This window comes from Sus scrofa, chromosome 1 (genome assembly GCF_054392235.1).
Source record: "Sus scrofa isolate SSC_HxYL_T2T_F1_AM1 chromosome 1, Sscrofa_HxYL_maternal_Yorkshire_Landrace_v2.0, whole genome shotgun sequence".
Lineage (NCBI taxonomy): Eukaryota > Metazoa > Chordata > Mammalia > Artiodactyla > Suidae > Sus > Sus scrofa.
In genome coordinates, this window is record NC_139383.1 from 226948790 (window position 1) to 226971924 (window position 23135).

A 23135-nucleotide genomic window follows, 5' to 3' on the forward strand; every position below is an offset into this window, starting at 1 on the left:
GCTGAGACCAGTCCTCGCTTTTGCGTAGCGGGGCGGGACGGGAAATAAAGTGGGGGTGGTGGTGTTCTATTGCGCATGCTCACCATGTATGGCGACGGTGCCTCTTTCTTTTGCCTCTTTGCGTAGCTTGCCCCAACCTGGCGCGGGAGGGGGGGCCTGAGTGCCCTCCCCCTTCTCTGCCTGCCCCTCCTCTTCCCCCGCTTTCCTCCGCCCAGCAGGGCTTCTAACTGACAGTTGTCGCCGGCCCTGTCCGCGCACCGCCTCCTCCTGCCCGGGTCCCCCGCAGGTAGAAAGGGGCGGGAAGGGGTGTGAGGGAGAGGAGGAGGAGCCCGAGCCGCCGCGGCCCAGCGCTTCGGCCCCCTCCCGGGAGGCGAGAGAAAAACTCCTCTTCCTCCTCGCCCCCTCCCAGCCCCCTAGCAGGCCCGGGAGGGGGTGGGGCGCTGAGGCCGCGGAGGCCAAGCCGGGCCTGGCGGGTGAAGAGCGGCCGGGCGGGGCGCGGAGGGGTGAGGCAAGCGAGTGCCGCGCGCGCGCCGCCACCGGGGGGAGGGGAGAGGAGGGCACCTAGGCTCTCCTCTTCTCTCCCCCCCTCCCCCGCGCGCCATGTAACCCCGCCCCGCCGGCGGCGAGCTAGAGACCCCCGCGCGCACCAAGCGGAGCCGGCGGCTGAGGAGAGCGAGACCCGATGCGGCTGAGGCTGCGCGGCGCAGCCGAGCCCTGAGGAAGCGGCCCGCGCTCACGCGTGTCCTGGCGCCTCGAGCGGCCGCTCCACACCGCCCAACCTGGGCCTGCCGGGGGCATGAGCGTGCCCGGGACGCCGGGGGAGATGGAGCCGGCCGGGGAGGAGGAGCGGCCGCCACCGACGGCGGAGGAAGAGGACGACGAGGAGAAGGAGGTGGCAGCGGCGGCCCCGGCCTCAGGGCCGGCCCGAGGGAGGAGTGACTCTTCGCGGGAGGACGCGGACGACCGAGAGGAGGAGGAGACGATGGTGGTCCGGGGCGGTGGCTGCAGGGAGCAGGAGCTGACCTACGAACTGCAGCAGGGCTACCGCATCCTGGGCGAGTTCCTGCAGGAGAAACACCGGGGCCTCACCGCCCCATTCCTGCAGCCCTTGGGGGGCGTTGCCGTCGGGGAGGAGGAGGCGGCCGAGGGGCCGCGCAGCGGGGGACGGGGCAGTCGCGCCCTCCTGCAGCAGCCTAGGCAGGGCATGTGTCTGTTGAAGATGGAGGAGAAGTTCGCCAGCGGCCAGTACGGGGGCATCACCGAGTTCGTGGCGGACTTCAGGTTGATGCTGGAGACATGCTACCGCCTTCATGGAGTGGACCACTGGATCTCCAAACAGGGCCAGAAGCTGGAGATGATGCTGGAGCAGAAGTTGGCGCTTCTCTCTCGGTGAGTGAGTCGGGTCCCCGGTGGGACTGACTGACTGACACAAACACACCCTTGCACGTGTCCGAGGATGGGTTGGGCCTGGGACCGGGGGGCGTCGCTGATAGGTGCTGAGTCGGTGCTGGAGAACCCCGGGAGGAGGAGCAGCGCTGGGCGGGGGCCTGCAGGGGTGTGGTGGGTGTGGGCTGAAAGCTCCGAAGCCCCGGCGTGAAGAAGTTGAGAAGGAAGCCGAGTTCCTGAGAGCCTAGGAGCAGGTAAAGTTCGTAGATTTAAAGTGAAATGGTGCCCATAAGGGTAGGGAGAGGAAAAGTTTTAGTGGGGTGGAAGTTGGTTGGACCTGCAACTTTTAGGCAGTTTTGGCATGAAGTTTTTAAACGTCTTTATTTGGCATGAAATATTTTAGAGTGAAATATCGTTAGATAATTTTGGCTCGTGCGAAAATGTCGTTTGAAACTATTAAAAAGTAATTGTATTGTTTTACTACTCAAATCGGTCATTGGAGATTTATGGAGTGCTTATTCTATCAGAAGTCGTATGCAGTTCAGATAGCAGCATGCTCTTGGTATACTCCACTCATATCCAGAGTCAATTATTTTTTTCTGTAGGAGGAAATGCTTATTGATGGCTACTAAAATAAACACATTAATTTATAATTCTATGATAGATATGAGCCAAATTAATTTTTCTAGTAGAAATTCTCTAGGAATAGAAAACTAATAGAATGTTGTTGGAAATTGTGGTTGAAATGAACCAGTAGTTTGACTATACTAGCGGAAGCGAACTTAACAAGTCTCTTTACCTTTTGGCCTCAGTTTCCTCATCTGTAAAATGGGAATAATGACAGTATCTAATTTATGGGATTGCTTTAGGATTAAATGAATTAATAAATGTAACATCTGAAGTGCCAGTCCTGAAGTTTGCTCAATATAAGTTATAACCATTATAATTCTTGTAGTGGTAGTTGAATATTCTCATATCTGAAACTGGGAAGTGTTGTGTTATATTGCTTTTATTGAATATCTCCTGAAAAGCTGTGTTAATTTTTGTTCCTTGATTTATAATTGTAATTTTAAAATAATCTTATTTGTCACTGGCCTCCCATATGCTATTTTCCAGAATATCAGTGACTTCTTTCATTGAAAACAATGGTTAACATAGAGCTTAACTCATAGGGCAGCTCTGTTTAAACTAAGGAACCTGTTCTTGAATCCTTTCATCATGTGGAATTATTTGGTAATCTAATAATTTACAAATTTGCCTTGTAAATTACTTTTAATACTTTATCTAGTGACGTTATAGTTGTGTGTTTTATAGTTATTACTCATATAAGAAACAGTCCATTCACATGTCATTATTTTTAATTTATTCCAAAATGATAGCACAAGATTTTGGACCTGAAAGAAAGCCATAGAGTTCATTTAGTTCAACCATCCAATTTTACAGATTGGAAACAGATTTAGAGTTAAACTGGAGAATGGCTGCATGAAAGTGCTAATAATCTGAATAATTATAGGTGTTTTCCACAAGAGTTGTGTATATAATTAATATTTCTTGAGTCCTACAAAAGAGCAAGGAGCCTGTTTCTCTTTTATGTAAATGTAAATCTCTAAATGTTTAGAATCGTTCCTAGTGACACATGTTCAAAATACTATATATTCCCATATGATCTAATAACATCCATACTTAGAACTTAAAATATTCTGTTGTTTATAAACATAATATATTCCTGGCATTCGTAGTCCAAGAGAGAAAATTCTTGCAGTTTTATAACAAAAAGTAATATGATGATCTCAAACAGCTAATTATAATAAAGTTTCAAGTCCCTTGGAGTTCCCTTGGTGGTACAGTGGTTAAAGAATCCAACTAGGAACCATGAGGTTGCGGGTTTGATCCCTGGCCTCGCTCAGTGGGTTAAGGATCCGGCATTGCCGTGAACTGTGGTGTAGGTTGCAGACGTGGCTCAGATCCCATGTTGTTGTGGCTGTGGCATAGGCCTGCGGCTACAGCTCAGATTCGACCCCTAGCTTGGGAACCTCCATATGCACCAGAGCGGCCCAAGAAATGGCCAAAAAAAAAAAAAAAAGATTTCAAGTCCCTCACTTTTTTGTACTTGATGTATACAAACATTTTGTAAATAATAGGTTTGCCAAACTACACTTGTAGACACTAGGAAGTCATTTCTTTTTCTGTACTAACCTAAAATCTGAGTCATTACTAAATAAATGCTTTGAGTGGGCACAACTTTAAGATAAAGCATAGATTATAACTCTTTGGTATGCAATTAGCATACACAGATGCTCCAGAACAATATTCTCTAAACTGTCCACATGAATATGATATTCAGAAAATAGATGACTCAAATACCTTATTTATAAATAAGTCATATATGGTATTTTAGTAATGAACAATCACTTAGATGATATCATTTGTTGTCTTTTGTCTTCTAGCATATTTTGTAAGATATGGAATTAACCCTTATTTTAAGATTTACTGTAAGAATTTTACAGCTGCTGTATATATGGCTGAGCCTTTTAGTGAGCAAGCAATGAAATATTAGATAGGAAACCACATTATCATTACAGAGCAGCCCATTGGCATTAGTACCTTGGGCACATTGTGTAACTTGAATCTCAGTTTCTTTCTTTCTTTTTTTTTTTTTTTTTTTGAATCTCAGTTTCTTAATCTGTGCTATGAGAGTATTGATTTTACAGGTAATAATTTAATAATTGTGAGTATCTGCCAGAGCTAGACATTCATGTCCCTGATATCCAAGAAAGAAGTTCTTTATTATATAGTTGAGCAGGTATATTGTTGAGTATATAGTGGTATATAGTTGAGCAGGGAAAAAGACCCAGAAAAAGATGATGTTTCTATAATGGACATATAAATAATGTTCAGGGGAGATTAAAGAGGTTGGAGGAGACCTGAATCTAAAGTGGGGCAGGTAAGCTTGGGGATGGCAAGTGAAAGGAGGAAAGGAGAAAGGGAAAAAAGACTAGTTAAAAGGTATAGTGAAGTTTATACTTGAACTGATTCTCAAAGAAGTTGAAGATTGTTTTTGGATTTTTTTGGGAGGGACTGAAAGGGCCATTCCAGAATACAAAACTATAGTGAGTGATAGGCATGGAATAGCATAGTGTTTCTCAGAACTACTTAGACCTTCTCTGGCTACAATATGGTCTCCAGAGTAGTGTCTGCATTGCAGGAAGTATGCAGAATAATCAGTTGGGGAGAGGGAATAAATTATTACAACTTTAGTATATTTTCTCTTTATCTTGTTAAAATTTCTAAATTTTTTTGTTTGCTCTTAGTGATGTTTATAATAGCATTACATGTATGTGTATTATATAAATCCTATGTCATACCTATAGATATGTATAAGTACTATTTGTATATATGTATAAGTACTATTTGTATATATCTATAAGTAATTTAGAGTTTTATTATATAATATACATTAACATGTAACAGTATGTTTTATATATAATATTTGTGATAGAACTAGGACTGAAACTTAGCATATCTGCTCTCAAGAGAGTTACATATTTTTAAAAATTTATTAAGAAAGTTATATTTTAGGAGTTCTTGTCCTGGCTTAGCAGAAACAAATCCAACTAGGACCCATGAGGTTGCGGGTTCGATCCCTGGCCTTGCTCAGTGGGTTAAGGATCTGGCGTTGCTGTGTGCTGTGGTGTGGGTCGCAGACTTGGCTCGGACCCTGTGTTACTGTGGTTGTGGCATAGGCTGGCAGCTGTAGCTCCAGTTCGACCCCCTAGCCTGGGAACCTCCATATGTCATGGGTGTAGTCCTAAAAAAAGGCAAAAAAAAAAAAAAAAAGGAAAGTTATATTTTATAAAGGATTCCCATTCATTTATTTGAGGCAACTGAGAGAAGTTTTAATTAGCATTAGAAATAAGGGGAAAATCATCTACTAAGTGGAAAGGAGTAGAAACTACTTAATAATTAATTAGTTATGCCTAATAAGAATATTTATCTTTTCTGAATTTTAAATTATATATATGTGTATATATATATATATATATTTTTTTTTTTTTTTTTTTTCTTTTTGCCTTTTTTAGGGCTGTTCCCGCGGCAAATGGAGTTTCCCAGGCTAGGGGTCTAATCCGAGCTGTAGCCCTGGCCTATGCCAGAGCCAGAGCAACTCGGGATCTGAGCCACATCTGCGACCTCTGAGTCGCCTTGGCAATGCCGAATCCTTAACCCACTGAGCAAGGCCGGGGATCAAACCTGCAACCTCATGGTTCCTAGTCAGATTCGTTAACCACTGCGCCACAAGAGGAACTCCTAAGTTATATTCTTGGAAGCTTTTAAATTAAAAAAAATTTTTTTCTTTGGCCACACCCCTCAGCATGCAGAGGTTTCCTGGTCAGGGATCAAATACATGCCATACCTGCATCTTGAACCACAGCAGTGGCAATGCTGGATCCTTAATCCACTGTGCCACCAAGGAAACTCCTTTTTTGTTTTGTTGCTTTGTTTTTTGTTTTTTTTTTAATTTTAAAATAATTTCAAAAGCTTAAAGGATATTGCTGTATAGTTTTAAAAGACTATAGTTATATAAGAGGCAATACCAATGACCCCAACAGAACTGAAATTGAAATTTTAATTTTGGTGATTTAAAGTAATATTTTGGTGAAAATAAGCTTGAATATAATATAACCTTGTTAAAACTATAGTTAATTTCTGAATTAAGTTGCTGTAAAACATGGTAAATGTAATGGGCTCTAAAAAAAAGTTCCTAAAATATAAAGATTATGTAGTTTTATAACTTAAACAAAAAGAATATTTTTCTTGTACAAAACATCATCATGAAACCTTAAATTTCAAAATAGAGATGTACTTGTAGTACTATTTTAGAGTACAAAAACATCATCATGAAGCCTCAAAAATTTCAAAGTAGATATGTACAAGTAGTAATTGAAATACAAATGGATTTTATAGACTCAGTTAAATCTAATTTTGTTGACTTATTCTCAGTTAAAACCAATAAATTAATTGGAAATTTTAGCAAGATGCTTCTTTCTACTTAGTAGCCCAACTCCCCCACCCCTACTGGATTCTGTAATTATTTTTTATGTAAATCTTCAAAAATTGGGGACCAGTGGTAGTAGAATCTGGATTTGCTTCTTGTTCGGAACTCTAGAATGTCAGAACTTGATACTCCATGTAATTCTATTATTATAATCGCCATTCTTTTAAAAAATGATATTTTAGAAGGTTCAGAAAAGGTTTAAGTACAGTGGTGAAAGGATGAAGGATTTCAATGAACAAGACAGTTATTGAGCACCTACTTTGTTCTGTGACTTAGGGCACAGTTCCAGCCCCAAAAAGTTTAAAAAATGGCACATACACAGTAATGGTAAAAGGTAAAATGTGTAAAACTGTGATTTTCAAACTTGTTCATTGTAAGAACACCTGGAAGTCATGGGACTATTTTAGCAGAATGTCCTAAAACATTGATGTATTTAGTTTTATGATTTTTTGCTAAGAAACCCAAAAGGCTTAAAACATATTATGAGAAGAAACCCCTAATTGGCGATTTTATCTGGTACCTCAGTTTTTTCCCCCTACAAACTGGGAGAACATAATCTTTTTGGGATTTTTGATGATACATCTTGGTTTAGCTCATGAAATAACTACAGTTGACCCTTGAACAATGTGAGGAATAGGATTACTGATCCTTCTTGCAGTGGAAAATCTGCTTCTAACTTGGCCCTCCTAAGTCCCTTCATATACTTGATTACTCCCCATCCACATATGGATTCATCCAACTGAGGATCGTGTAGTGCTGTAGTATTTATACTTGAAAAATATCTGTGTGCAGTTCAAATCCCTGTTGTTCAAGGATCAACTGGATGTGCTAAGGGTGCATATTTTGAGGATTACTGCGATAAGCTTTTCTGTAGAGTGTTAGGGGAGTGTAGAAGAGCGCTACCTAACTTCGGGGAGGTGGCAAAGCTGGGATTGAAAATACTTTATTAGAGTTTATTCTAGAGGGCTGTTTTCAGGGCATGAGTAGACTATTGATAGGTGAAGTTGAGGAGTTGATTAAACAATTATTTGACCTATCCTATGAGAAGTAGTGTGTTAAGCCCTGTAGTTAAATGATAAATATGACTTTACCCCTCACTTCAAGGTGGTAGGTAAACAAAAACAATTGTATTTGTGGAGGCAGGAGAGTACAGAGTATTCCAGAGGAATGGTTTATACCCAGTGGTTAGAGTGTAGGATGATGAGGTCCTGTAGTGGTAGATGAGTCTAGAAAGATAAGCTGGGGCTAATTCGGATGACCTTGATTACTTGCTAAAGAATTTAGAATGTAGGCTTTGTAGATCCATCATAGCTTTTAGTAAGGGAGTGGCATGATTTTCTTGTACTTTGAGGTTTGAAGGCTGAAATGGAAGGGAGAAGGAGTGAAGAAAGGAAACCAATTAAAAGACTCTGGAGTTAATACCATCAGAGATAATAAGCAGTAGGGAAGTTCCCTGTTGTGGCTCTTTGGAAATGAATCTGACTAGTATCCATGAGCACTCAGGTTCAATCCCTGGTCTCGCTCAGTGGGTTAAGGATCCGACATTGCTGTGGGCTGTGGTGTAGGCTGGTGGCTATAGCTCTGATTTGACCCCTAGCTTGGAAACTTCCATATGACTTGGGCATGGCCCTTAAAGGACAAAAAATTTAAAAATAAAGAGATAATAAGCAGTAGGATTGAAAAATGGATAAGATTGATTACAAGAGGGGTAAACCAACAGGTAAAAGTGGTATAATGGCAAGCTTTTGGGATATGGTGAAGGAGAGGTTGATGTCCAAAATAAATTTGAGCCCAGGTGATGGTGATTGCTGAGAGACTATGAGAGGAGACAGGCATTTAAAAGTACTCTGCTGAGAATTATTAGAAGGCTGCATATGGAGCTCAGCAGAATGACTAGGGCTAGATTAGAGATGTTTAATTGGGAATTAACCTGTAGAAGGATGATGGTTGAAGAAGAGAATGAGATTGCTCAGAACAGAGTGTAGTAAAAATTTAAGGGACCAAAGGCAGGACTTTGTGTGAGAATTGACTATCTTCAATTTAGGGAAATTAGAAAAATATGATTAAAGTGTGTATGATGTTTATTAAAAGCTGAAGTGCTTGAGAAAAGGCAGTTAATGAAGGTGAAAAGAGTTTATTCTGGAATAAGTAGAAGGTATTACTTGAAGTATTAGTCTTTAGAATTTTAGGAGATTTTGTTCCATTTGAAAATAATAATTTGAAAATGATTGAGATTCAGTGCAATAAAAATGCCCTAATAGATTGTAATGTGTTTTGCCTTAAATTTGGTATCTCATTGTATTTGTGTCCTTATATTTATTTTTATTTCTAAGGAAAAAATTAGAACAGGGAAAATAAATCATGTTTTTGGAGACAAGAGTGAATCCTTTTCATATTTGTGTTTTAGCTTTTAAATCATCTCTATGCTCTCTCCACAGGATTAGAAATGCCTGGAACAAATAATAGCTGTTTTTGTTTCCAAGGAACTTCCATAATAATATGAATCTTTAAAATACATATTAAATTACTTGAAATAGTCATTCCTTTTTGTAATGAGAAACACTAATAAACCCCAATGGTAGTAATATCTGTAAGCAAGCTTTTTGTTATATCATCTTCTACCTGGGGCTGGTGAATGTTCCAAAAATTAATTGTGCTTAAAAGTCAGGATAGTAAGGATATATCATTGAAAAAAGATTTATTAGGAAGACCAAGTGTTAGTAGTGATTATTGCTAAGTAGAAAGATCCTGGATATTTTTCATTTTCTTCTTTTATTTATTTTTTTTAATTTTTGTTTTGTTTTGTTTTGCTTTTTAGGGCTGCACCTATGGAAGTTCCTAGGCTGAGAGTCAAATTGGAGCTGTAGTCACTGGCCTACACCACAGCCACAAGCAACGTGGGATCCAAAAGGTGTCTGTGACCTACACCACAGCTCATGGCAATGCCAGATCCTTAACCCACTGAGCGAGGCCAGGGATAGAACCCTCAGCCTCATGAATACTAGTCGGATTAGTTTCTGCTGAGCCATCTTCTTTTAATTTTTATATGTCCTAGATTTCCAACAATAAGCATTACTTTTATAATTAATAAATGCTTTTATTTAAAGGGAATTAATATTTAAGAATTGAGTGAAAAATACGTATCATCGAAGTTTTAAGACAGTACACTCACATTAAATATTGTAACTGGGTAGTGTAACTGTGGATGATAAATTTCCCCTTCCACTTTCTAATATTTTCCTACTAAGTTCCCAGGCTAGAAATCGAATTGGTGCTACAGCTGCCGGCATACGCCACAGCCGTGGCAGTGCCAGATCTGAGCTATGTCTGGGACCTACACCATAGCTCATAGCAACGCTGGATTCTTAATGCGCTGAGCGAGACCAGAGATTGAACCCACATCCTCAGGGATACTAGTTGGGTTATTATCACTGAGCCATGATGGGAATTCCCAGTTGTTATTTTTTATAGTACCATTCAAAATATAAAATCTACACGAATTCCCTGGTGGCTTAGTGGGTTAAGGATCCGGCATTGTCACTGCTGTGGCACATGTTCAATCCCTGGCCCAGGAACTTCTGTATGCTATGGGTGTGGCATGTGTATATATATATATATGTGTGTGTGTGTGTGTATATATATTTGTATATATGTGTGTGTGTGTCTGTGTATACATCTACAAATATGTGTGTGTGTATTTATATATATATATAAATATATAAATTTTTTTTTGTGGATGCAGTTTTAAAGGATTGGAATTGCTAGTACTAAAAACTCACCCCAAGCTTTCATATTTAAAGCTTTTGAGCACAGTCAGTTGGATGTACCTTTGGGCAAAAATAACTCTTCTTATAACTTCTTTTATATCTTTGGTATCTCTTTAAATGTTAGTACATCTGGGATTTAGACCTGTTCGTTTCTGTCTAGGCATCTTGCTAAAAGATAAAAAAAAAAGATGAGAATACAGTTTGAGATATACCAGTTTAAGGTAAAACTTAACCTCTTGCTATACTTTCTAAGTACTACTTCACTGGTATTGCTCTTTTGTGGGAGTTTAGGCTTTATAAATTAGATCAGTGATAAAACTTGCCAAGACATGATACAGAAAGTATTTCAATTTCAGTTTAGCACATGAAGTGTTTTGGAGATCTCTTTCCAAAAGATAGACCCCTTTCTCCTTCAGATACATCTCATCTGCTAGACATAGGTTTTCTTTCGAATGGTAGCAATAATAACTACAGTTTGGGTTTGCAAAAGCTTTAAGGGTAAACAGTTTCCTTTAAATTCTACAATCTATACTAGCCTAGTACATTGGCTTTTATGGTAATGGTGTACATTTTCACCTTTTTTAGATTGAGATCAGAAATAGCTCTGACAAAATGTGCATGCAGGTGAAATATTGGGAATACCCTCCCTGTGACATTTCATATTTTATGTTTTTAAACTGCTTTCAGTGGTAGATTGCCTAACAAATATAGTAAGGAACACCAAGATTTTGCTAAGTAAACAATTCTGGTGAACTCAGGGTCTATTTTCATGTTTGTTCTAAATGTAAGGACAGGAGTTCCCGTCGTGGCTCAGTGGAAACGAATCCTGCTAGGAACAATGAGGTTGCGGGTTCAATCCCTGACCTTGCTCAGTGGGTTAAGGATCCAGGGTTGCCATGAGCTGTGGTGTAAGTCGCAGATGCAGCTTGGATCTGGTGTGGCTGTGGCTGTAGCTGGCAGCTGTAGCTCCGATTGTACCCCTAGTCTGGGAACTTCTACTTGCCGTGAGTGTGGCCCTAAAAAGCAAAAAAAAAAAAAGGTAAGAACAAATCCGTTTCATTTTTGCACTGAGGACTGAAACAGATAATCTTAAAAACTTATTATGTAGAAATGTTTTCCCGTAGAAACAGTTACAGCTTTTGTGTTTGTCCACAAGCCCAATTTTTAACATCTGAATTACCAAAATTAGAAGATAAAAACATTAGAATATAATCAATAAATAAAATAGAAGACATTTTATATCTGCCTTGAATACTTGTGCTTGAGGAAAAGCAGGTTTAAATTTGACTCTCTTCCACAGATAAACTTGTTTCCTGGTTCCCTTACTTTCTTCTCTGATGCTGCCTTATCTGCAAGGCTTTTCTTGGGCATTTGCAATGCTTTCCCTCTGGTCAGTCTCCATCCTCCTTAACCTTGTTTTCTTTCATAGCATTTGTTGCAACCTACCATATAATATGATTTAATTATATATCTTTTTCTCCTCTCTCATGAGAATGTAAAAATGTAAGGACAAGGATTTTTTTCTTCCTGGTTTATTTTTTCTTTTTTATTAAAATATGGTTGATTTACAGTGTTATGTCCATTTCTGCTGTACAGCAAAGTGACCAGTCATACATATATATACATTTTTATATTATTTTACATTGTGGTCTATCCCAGGGGATAAATAAATGTTAAATGATATGTAAATACTGAATTGAAATTAAGTACTAAGTAGGTAGTTATAAGTTCTACAGGTTAGTTTCAAAGGTTTGGGCAGCATGTTTCTCAAAGGATCCTTCCTGGATCACCAGCATTAGGATGGCCCCAGAATACAATATTTAAATCTGTTAACTCATAATCTCAGAGTAGAGATAAGGAAACTACATTTCTAATAAGTTCCCTAAAAGATTTTTATGCACCATAAAGTTCCAGGACTGATACTTATATCTTCTAGGATATAGGAAAACACTATTTTGTGATTGATTTCACATCAGAATTACGAATTTTCTTTTCTCTTTCTTCCTCCAGTGGAGTTTAGAACATGAAAGTAATTTCCAGAGCTACCTACTTTGTGATCTGAGAAAATTAATTTTTATTTAGAATTATATTAAAACATTAATTTATAAGTAATCCCTGTTGCATAGGGCTAATATGTTACCAAAAAATTTAAAAGCCCAAGGTTAAAGACCCTGGATCCTATTCCCATCTGCATTTATCCTTTTAAACCTATTTGTATGGGCTTATATATCAGTTGTGGATAGTAATTCTATTTTTTGTGTTTCTCATTTGATTTGGGGGAGTAATGAAAAGCGATCCAGGGTTAGGGGTTCCCCTTTGTGGCTCAGTGGAAAGGAACCCGACTAGTATCCGTGAGGACTCGAGATCAATCCCTGGCCTCACTCAGTGGGTTAAGGATCCAGTGCCGTGAGCTGTGGTGTAGGTCGCAGACAAGGCTCAGATCTGATGTTGCTGTGGCTGTGGTGTAGGCCGACGGCTACAGCTCCGATTCAACCCCTAGCCTGGGAAACTCCATATGCCACAGGTGCAACCCTACAAAGACAAGTAAAGGGGGGGGGGATAAAGAAAAGGAGAGATCCAAGGTTAGCTCTCACAGCATTGCTCTGCATTATATCAGGCAAAGTAATATACTAACTGGCTTCATAGTCTTTTGGTTGGTTTTTAAATTTTGTGCTTCTCTTTTATAGTTCAGTATGAGTTTCAAGCCTTTATAAAGTTTAAAGATTTTTAACTGGCATTCTGTAACATCCCCCACCCCACACAGTTTGCAGAAGTGTGTGGAGGTGTGTGCAGGTGCCTACATTTTCATTTTTCTGGGGTTAGGATGCAAAACTTTATTAGATCAACAGAGGAACACAGACCCCAAAAATGGTTGAGAGCTATAGTTTGAAACCATCGAATTAACAAGCATCCAGTAAGTTATGATGGTATGAAAATTCCAATTAAATGAAGAAAAAATTAGGCCTTTAACAGAAATAATAATTTGAATAGTACCTGAAGATAAATAATACATATAAATGGTTTTATGTTTTGTTCATGTTTATACTATTAGGTGTTCAAAGAGACTTGTTTAACTCTATTAAATAATGGTTTTGCTTTGCATTAAATTAATCAGAAAAATGTCTTGGAAATAGACCCCTTGGTATTCTACAACTCTGAGTTAATATATGACTTACTGTACCACAGATGTTTAACTTTGTTTAAAGTGAGTTTAATTCTGGTTTTGCCAGTGAGGTTTGTGTTGAACTAGACAATGACTTTCTTTAGAATTCCATTTACAGTCATTGGCCATTAACTTCATCAGATTCAGAACAATTTTAAAACATCTGGAATGCTGTCTTCTTTGCTTATGTCTCTTTGTTTTTTCTGTGTCTGGTGAAATCCTAATTATTATCTGACGCTCAGCTCACATTTTACCTCCTCTTTCGAGCCTGATACAGAATGAACTGCTTTTTTCTGTAATTCTTTGGCTTACATCTGTTTATAGCACTTAAAAAATTAAGGTAGTGATATATCTATATTGTGATATACTAGTTTGGTAATTCCTAAATTAGTGAAATAAATGAGCTTCTAAAAAATCAAATATTCGGTTATATCAAGTCAAAATTCCTGCTGTTTTTTAGGAGACCCCCGCACAGTTGTCTGAGGAAAACTTTTTTGCACATTTCTTCCTCCCCTCTTCAGCTTCATTGGGTATATGCCTCTGTTCTTACAGAACTCATCTTTTGTATTTATATGATTTGTATTGATGTTTTTGAATACCATGATATTGAAGTTATCTCTTTTCATGTCTCTTGCCTCAAATCAAAGTTTAAGATTTTCTTACGCATTTTGTATTTCTAGAAACGAGCTCTCCGAGTACAGAGAAGCTTAGTACATACTGAGTTGAATTCAGATACCACATTCTCTCTTAAGGGATGCATATAGTATTTAAAAGCATAATAGAAGGGAGTGTATGGTTAATGTAGTAAGACAGGTACTGTTCTATATTCAGCATATATTATTTGCTTATTATTTAGTGGGTTCTGCAGGGGGATTCAAGATGAATATGGAAGGATAGAAGTTGATAAACTAAGTTGATGTTGAGGTCATTCCAGGCAACAAGAATAGCATATCCAAAAGTGCAAAGACAAAAAAGTCACTGTATGTAGCTAGGGAATGGGCAGTAGTTTAGTTTGGGTAGAGTGCTAGTTATATATAGAAAAGTAATGACAGCTGTGACTGGAGGGCCGGATCATGGAGCCAGATCATAGAGGGTTTAATATGCTGTGCTAATGAAGAGTTTTATATTCCATATAAGTGAATAACTAAATTAAAAGTTTTTAAGCCAGAGAATTACAAGGGACACATATATGAGATGAATTAGAAGAGAAAACTAATGTCAATTTGATCTTTTCCCATCCCTTATTTTTCAGCTTCTCAATTTTAGTTTTGCACTCAAGTTTCCTTTTCTTAGCAGTTTTGGTGAAGGATTATATAGAAGTTATCTAAAAAGATATGTTTTATATTAAGCAAAAATATTGGAATAATGCTAGAAAGAAGAGAGAGACAGTACTTTCTTTTGCCAAGTAATTTAGATAATATTCTAGATTTAAATATCTAAATAATTTAAGTTGGACCTAGTTGTTTTGTTTCTTTGGGTAATTTCAGTTTTCTCCCAGTTCTCAGGGGAAAAAAATTATGTTAAATACATAATTTTACCAATTTAAGTTACTCTCTCTACCAAGTTATTTTCAACAACTTTGTTTACCAGTAACCAAAAAGATGAGTAGGACAAATAGGATTAATAAATTGTAAACTCATGTTACCTATATCAGCCAATTGTCCTTAATTTGATAGTTTGGTTTTTATAGATCAAATCAGTATTTTTAACAGATAGATATTTATAAAGAACATAGTCATAAAATAAGTAACATGCAAAATAAAGGTTGTTAGGAACAGAAATACTCAATATGTTAAATGTGACATTATTTCATGGCAATCCACAGAATACTAACAAGTATGAGAACCATTTATACACTCCATTTTTATCTGAATCCCTGATTATGATACAAATGACAGTACATTTTTAAGTTCCTCTGCTTACTAATTCGATGGTAGGGAGTTTCATTGGTAGAGAAATTTAAATCGTCTTATTTTTAAATTTCTATGGCAAGAGCATGTAAATGATAGGATGAGATCATTTTAATTTTTACTCGTAGCTAAAGTCCTTTTTTACTAATAGTTAACATTTATTCATTTCTTTCTATATGCTAAATACTCTGCTAAATATTTTTTGTGCCCTTGAAGATATGAAAAAATAGAAAATCGTCAAAAAGTTGAAATAAAAAATTACCTATCCCATCAAACAGAGGTTATCACTTGTTAGCCTTCTTTATCACATCTCTGTACATATGTATTGCTCACAAACAAATTTCAGTACAAAATTTGAATTGTCATATATTGTTTTATATCCTTCTTACCACTTACTAGATTCGATTTTACTAATTTAATTGTTATGTATGAGTATTGTTATGTGTGAGACCATACACTAGTAGGATAACAACGGAAGGACCCTTTAGTGAGGGTTTTTTTTTTTTGTTTGCTTGATCCTGTAGTTTTCTCTTATAAGAAATTTATTTTTTGCCATGTAGAGTAGCTGTCATGCTTTGTTTGGCAACCAGTAAAATGCAGACCGCTTTCACTAAAATTAGCCTAACTCATTAAGGAATAGGTTGAAGCCATCAGTCATGTCATGATGAGTTTGTGAAGAATATACCTTAAAATATTTCACAAATTCACACAAATTCCTAATATTTTCATTTCTTTATAATTATCCTTTTCAACAGAACTTAATGATTAATTTGCCAATTTAGAGCAAGGACTTGAGACAGTCTATCTTGGCTGCCTTTAATACACAAAAGCCCAGTAGAAGTTTTGAAATAACATTTTATTTTTATCATAATTTTAGTAATTATTAACATTTATGCCATTCTATGTCAGTCTGTTTGAAAGGCTTTATGTATATTAAATTATTTAATCCCCTACATCTCTTGAATTAATTAGTGATTTACATAATATGTTTCACAAATGGTGAAATGAGACAAAAAAAATTAACTTGCCCAAACTAGTTAGTGGCAGGACCTGAATTTGAATTCAGACTCTTTGGCCCCAGAGCCTAGGTGCTAAATCACAGTGCTTTGCTGTTTATAAGCAAGAGCAGTAGTGGGTGAGAGAAAGGAGCCTTTGTACCTGAGAGAGGCTGGGGAGAAAAGAATCATTAAAGATGTCAAGGTGGAGGGAGCATTTAGATACTTGTGGTAGGAGTGACAGTTTGTACTATAAATTATTAAAAATTATGCATATAAAGTATAACTTCTGTGACAGTCTAAAGGAAGTGTAACTAATATATGTGGACTTGCTTAGCAATCCAGTGATTACTGTTTGTCTTATTAATAGTTTATTAATTTAAAAAATAATGTGTACATCTTAGTGGCAAAAACTAGGCAATATAAGAAGTATTACAATAAAAAATGTCTCTTCTCCAGTTGCCTGATGCCCTGCTATTATACTGTCACTAGTTTCTTGTATTCAATTGGGCGTCTCAGTTTCTTTTTTTTTTTTTGTTTATGTGATGCTTTACCATTCCTTTTTTTTTTTTTCTGTTTCTGTGAAGCTTTATCATTTTTTCTCTTTTTTTAAATTAAGGTATAGTTGATTTACAGTATTAGTTTCAGGTGTAAACATACTGATACAAAATTTTTATAGATTGTACTCCCTTTAAAGCTGGTTATAAAATGTTGCCTATATGCCCTGTGCTATACAGTATATCCTTATATCTTTATTTATTTTACACACAGTAGTTTGTACCTCTTAACCCCCATCCCTATCTTTGCCTCTTCCCAGTTGCCTGTCCCTCCTGATAAGTAGTTTTTTCTCTGTATCAGTGAGTGTGTTTTTGTTTTGTTATATTCATTCATTTTATTTTTTAGTCCACATAAGTGACATCATACAGTATTTTTCTTTCTGTTTGTGAATTACTACACTAAACATATTACTCTCCAGATCCATCCATATTGTTGCACATGATAAAATTTCATGCTTGTTTTTCGGCTGAGTAGTGTTCTATTGTCAGTATGTACACCACATGTTTTTGTTTGTTTGTTTTTCTATTTTGGCTGCCCTGTGACATGTGGAGTTCCCAGGCCAGGGATCAGATCCAAGCCATAGTTTCAGCCTAAGCTGCAGCTATGGCAACGCTGGATCCTTAAACTACTGTTCCAGGCTGGCGATTAAACCTGTGTCCCACCACTCCCAAGACACTGCTGGTTCCATAGCGCCACAGCAGGAACTCCAACACCATGTCTTTTTTTATTCATTCATCTGTTGGAGATTTAGGTTGTTTCCATATCTTGGCAACTTTAAATAATACTGCTATTAACATTGGGATGCATGTATTTTTTTCAAATTAATGTTTTCATTTTCTTCGGATATATACCCAGGGGTGGAATTGCTAGGCCATGTGGCAGTATTTAGGTTTTCAAAGAACTTTCATATTGTATTCCACAGTTGCTGCACCAGTTGACATTCCCATCAGCAATGTACAAGGACTACCTATTCTGCATATCCTTACCAACATTTGTTATTCATGGTCTTTTATTTATTTGTAAAAATTTTATGGCCATACCCATTGGCACACGAAAGTTCCTGGGCAAGGGATTGAATCTGAGCCACAGTGTGACCTACACTGCTGGGGTGGCAATGCTAGATCCTTTAACCCACTGCACCTGACTGGAAATTGAACCTGTACCTCCCCAGTGACCAGAGCTGCTGCAGTCAAATTCTTAACCTGCTGTGCAACAGCAGAAACTCCATCATGGTCTTTTTTTTTCTTTTTTTTTTTTAAATGGCTGCACCTTCGACACATAGAAGTTCCCTGGCCAGTGGTTGATCAGAGCTGCAGCCATGGCCATAGGCATAGCAACCCCAGATCTGAGCTACAACTGCATCCTACGCTGTAGCTTGAAGCAATGCCAGGTCCTTAACCCCCTGAACAAGGCCAAGGGTCAAACCTCCATCCTTACAGAGACAACTTTGGGTCCTTAACCCACTGAGCCACAATAGGAACTCCATCATGGTCTTTTTGATAATAGCCATTCAGACCAGTAGCCATTCAAACTATCTCTGTTGTTTTCATTTGCATTTCTTTAATTATTAACATTGTTGAGCATCTTTTTGTGTGCCCATTGGCCACCTGTATGTATTCTTTGGAAAAATTTCTATTTAAGTCTTATGTCCATTTCTTTTTCTTTCTTTCTTTTCTTTTTTTTTTTTTTTTTTTTTTTTGGCTTTTAGGGCCACACCTGTGCCATATGGAGATATGGAGGTTCCCAGGCTAGGGGTCCATTCAGAGCTGTAGCTGCTGGCTTATGCCAGAACCACAGCAATTTGGGATCTGAGCCATGTCTGCAACCTACCCCACAGCTCATGGCAACACCAGATCCTTAACCCACTGAGTGAGGCCAGGGGTCAAACCCCTGTCCTCATGGATGCTTGTCGGATTCGTTAACCACTAAGCCATGATGGGAACTCCATTCCCATTTCTTAATTGGGGTTTTTTGGTTTTTTTGTTTGTTTGTTTCTTTGATATTGAGTTGTGTGAACTGTTTATATTTTGGATATTAACTCTTTATCAGTCATATTATTTACATATATTTTCTCCTATTGAAGTAGGCTTTCTTTTCATTTGGTTGGTGGTTTCCTTTGCTGTACAAAAGCTTTTAAGTTTAATTAGGTCCCATTTTACAATTTTTGCTTTTGTTTTCTTTGCCTTAAGAAAGGAAATAATACTATAGGAAAGGAAATATTAAAAACATACTGCTAAGATTTACATCAAAGAGTGTTCTGCCTATCTTTTAGGAGTTTTTTCGTTTTCTATCTTACATTTTGTTCTTTAACCCATTTTGGGTTTATTTTTATATATGGTATAAGAAAATGTTATAATTTCATTATTTTACATGTGAGCTGTCCATATTTCCAGAACCACTTATTGAAGAGACTGTCTTTTCCCCATTGCATTTTCTTGCCTCTGTTGTCATTGATTAATTGACCATAAGTGTGTAAGTGTATTTCTGGGCTCTCTATTCTGTTCCATTGATCTATCTATGTGTCTGTTTTTGTGCTAGTATTGTACTATTTTGATTACTATAGCTTTGCATTTTAGTCTAAAGTCAGGGAGCATATATCCAGCTCTCTCTTTTCTCAAGATTGCTTTGGCTCTTCAGCATCTTTTGTGTGTTTCCATACACACACACACAAAAAAAAAAAAATTAAAAGTTTTTTTGTTCTAGCTCTGTGAAAAATGCCATTGGTATTTTTACATTAAATCTGTGTATTGCCTTGGGTAGTGTGAACATTTTAATGGTATTAATTCTTAACAATCCATGAACATGGAATAACTTTCTATCTCTATGTTTCCATTTTTTGTAATTTTTTATTTCTTTCATTACTATCTTATAGTTTTCTGAGTACAGGACTTTTCCTTAGATTTATTCCTAGATTTTTAAATTATTTTTGATGTTATGATAAACGGGATTTTTAAAAAAGAATTTCTTGGGAGTTCCCGTCGTGGCTCAGTGGTTAATGAATCTGACTAGGAACCATGAGGTTGTGGGTTTGATCCCTGGCCTTGCTCAGTGGGTTGAGGATCCGGTGTTGCCGTGAGCTGTGGTGTGGGTCGCAGATGCGGCTCGAATCCCATGTTGCTGTGGCTCTGGTGTAGGCTGGCAGCTACAGCTCTGATTAGACCCCTAGCCTGGGAACCTCCATATGCTGTAGGAGCAGCCCTGGAAAAAGGCAAAAAGACCAATAAATAAATAAGAAAAAAGAATTTCTCTTTCTGATAGTTCATTGTTGGTGTATAGAAATGCAGTGGATTTCTTTGTATTTTGTATCCTACAACTTAATTCATTGATGAGCTTTAGTAGTATTTTGGTTGTGTCTTTGCAGATGTATTCATCTGCAAACAGTAAGTTTTATTTCTTTCTTTTCAATTTGGATTCCTTTTATTTATTTTTATTGTCTAGTTATTGTGGCAAGGACTTCCAGTACTACGTTGAATAAAGTTAGCCATCTCAAATTTTAACATATTCAAAATTGAACTTTTGGTTTGTTCTTTTGCTTTTTCTAAGCCTCTTATTACCTTCTGAGCAAATGACTCCACTGGGAAGTTATTCTGGCCCCCAAGATGACCTTTTTCATTGATTCTTTTCATTTACTTCTCATGTTAAGTATATCAGTCATTTCTGGGCTTTCTTCCTCTAAAATGTATTTTAAATCTTGCCCGTTTCTCTTCACTGTCATCATTTAAGTACAAACTATTACCATCTCTTGTTGTGAATACTGCTGTGGTTTCCTGATTTGTTCTCCTGCTTTTACTTTTTCCTCCTAGAGTCCATTTTCTACCCAGCAGCCAGAGTGAACTTTAAAAAAAAAGTACATTGAGAAGTCAGTACCCTGCATGGAGTTCCCGTTGTGGTACAGTGGAATGAATCTGACCGGTATCCATGAGGATGTGGCTTCAATCCCTGGCCTCGCTCGCTCAGTGGGTCAGGGATCCGGCGTTGCCATGAGCTGTGATGTAGTCACAGACTCAGCTCCGATCCCATGATGCTGTGGCTGTGGCAGAGGCCAGCAGCTGAAGCTGTGATTCAGCCCCTAACCTGGGAACTTCTATGTGCCACGGGTGCAGCCCTAAAAAGCAAAATACATACATACATACATTAAAAAATTTAAAAAGTGCCCTAAAAAAGCAAAATCAATAAATCAATCAATAAAATAACATACATTGAGAAGTCAGTACCCTGCATTAAGCACTTCATTGGTACTTAGGCTATAGTAAGGAGTTTGGCTTATGGTTCTTTACAAATCCGCCAAACCATTTCTCATCTCAAGGCCTTTATACTTTCTCTCTTTTTTTTTTTATCTGGGACAGTTACCCCAAAGTTTTCTCTTTTTTTGTTTGTTATTTGTTTGCCTAGATTTTTGTTTTTGTCATGGCTGGCTCCTCCTTCTGTGACTTCCTCAGAGAAATTGCTCTTGACTATCTTTCACAGAACTATAGTATTTTATAGTTAGAACTTATTTATTATGTGAGTGTATGCATTTGTTTACTCACTTTTTGTATCTTCTTACTACTGTGTAAGGGAGGACAGAAATCTTGCCTGTAAGTGTTGAAGCCAACACCTGGCCCAGTACTTTGGAGCACTTAATATTGAATAAAGAAATGAATGAACTAAGAAGTGGATCTCTTTAGAATTTGTTTTGGTCAAGGAGTGAGGTTGAAGTCCAACTCTATTTTTTTTCTTATGTCCAGCCAGTTGTCACAGCGTCATTTTTTTTATTGCCTTGATACACAGTTTTTGTAATATATTAAATTCCTGGTGCATTTGGATCTGCTTTTGGACTCTCTGCATTGTACTATTGGTATGTCTAACTATTCATCTTCTGGTATTGTATTTCTTTATTACTGTGACTTTAAAATCCATTTTAATATCTGATAGGGTGAGTCCTCTTTCAGATGATTTTCTATTCTGAATTTTTCAGAAATGTATTTTTTCATGTATTTATTTTTACATAATATACTTTTTATGATTTTTAATAGTATTGTGGAGTCAACATTTGCATCACCTTTTTTTGGGTATTTGGTATAAGAAATAAGTGAGAGATGGAGAGACTGGCCAAGATGGAGGAGTAGAAAGCCCCCCCCCCCCCCCCGCCACAAGCTTACCTCCTCTCATAAGCACACCAAAATCATAACTATTTGCAGACCAACAATCAGTGAAAAAGACCAGAACCTACTAGAAGAGATTCTCTACAACTAAAGACATACAAAGAAGGAACCTTAGTTGAAATGGAGTTAAATGATTATCATCGAAGAGGAGTCTCCACAGAGGGAGAGATCTATCTTGGGTTTTGAAAAATGGAAAGGAGGCTCTCCAGATCGTTAGGGGAAGAAAGGGCAGAGAGAGACTGCAATACCAGGCAGTTTAGTACAGAGGTGCAGTACCAGGCAACACATCTGGATAAGGAAATTATCTCCATTATTCCAGCCAGCATGGCTGGAAAACACAAAAGAGCAGTAAGTACCTGGAAGACAGAGAAATTGTCTTCTGAATCCCCAGAACCCAAAGCAAGAACATGGCACATAGAGATGCTCAGTAAATGTTTGTTGAATGAATGAGTGATAGAATGACAGCAATAGGACCAGATGGAGTCTTATAACTTAGAGTGGACCTTGCAAAACCCAGAGGGCAAGGTGAAACAACTGAAGATTTTTTTTTTTTAGTCAGAAGAGAGATTTAATTCAGAAATGAAATTTTTAAATATTCATTTTTAGCTGTGTAACACAGTGGGGGTGTTAGTTAACCCTATAGTGGTAATCATTTTGCAAAATATATATGTAGCAAATCAACACATTGTACTTTTTAAACTTATGCAATGGTTTTTGTTAATTATATCTCATTGAAGGAGGAGAAAATATTTTTTTTTTTTTTTTTTTTTTTTAGGGCAGCACCTGGAGATTCCCAGGCTAGGGGTTGAATTGGAGCTCTAGCTGATGGCCTATTCCACAGCCACAGCAACACCAGATCCAATCTGCATCTGTGACGTCACCACAGCTCACGGCAGTGCCGGAGGATCCCTAACCCACGGAGTGAAGCCAGGGATCAAACCTGCATCCTCATGGATGCTAGTCAGATTTGTTTCCACTGAGCCAAGATGGAAACTCCTAAAATACTCATTTGTAAATTTAAAAAAATATGTGCAGTAGGAATTACTAGTTTGTGGAGAATAAGAATGATATTCTTCCCATTTTTTAGAAAATTGAAGTATAGTTTATTTACAGTGTTGTGTTATTTTCAGTATACCACAAAGTAAATCAGTTATACATA

At 37.8% G+C, this 23135-nt stretch overlaps 1 protein-coding gene across 6 annotated transcripts in view; it reads left to right on the top strand.

Moving 5' to 3' along the window:
• BRD10 (bromodomain containing 10) overlaps window positions 1-23135 on the top strand; it is a 120269-nt gene that overhangs the window by 9306 nt on the left and 87828 nt on the right. For 4 of the 6 annotated variants that reach the window (XR_014821838.1, XM_003121915.6, XM_005660127.3 and 1 more), the window contains exon 1: window positions 69-1389. The exons of 1 other annotated variant lie outside the window; for it this stretch is intronic. Coding sequence is in view for 3 of the 5 variants with exons in the window: in XM_003121915.6 (XP_003121963.3) it covers window positions 797-1389 (593 nt within the window). In the remaining 2 variants the exon portion in view is untranslated. Of the gene's footprint in view, window positions 1-68; window positions 1390-1573; window positions 1641-23135 lie in introns of those variants that run through there. One more of the 6 variants, XM_013993582.3, reaches the window with a different exon arrangement.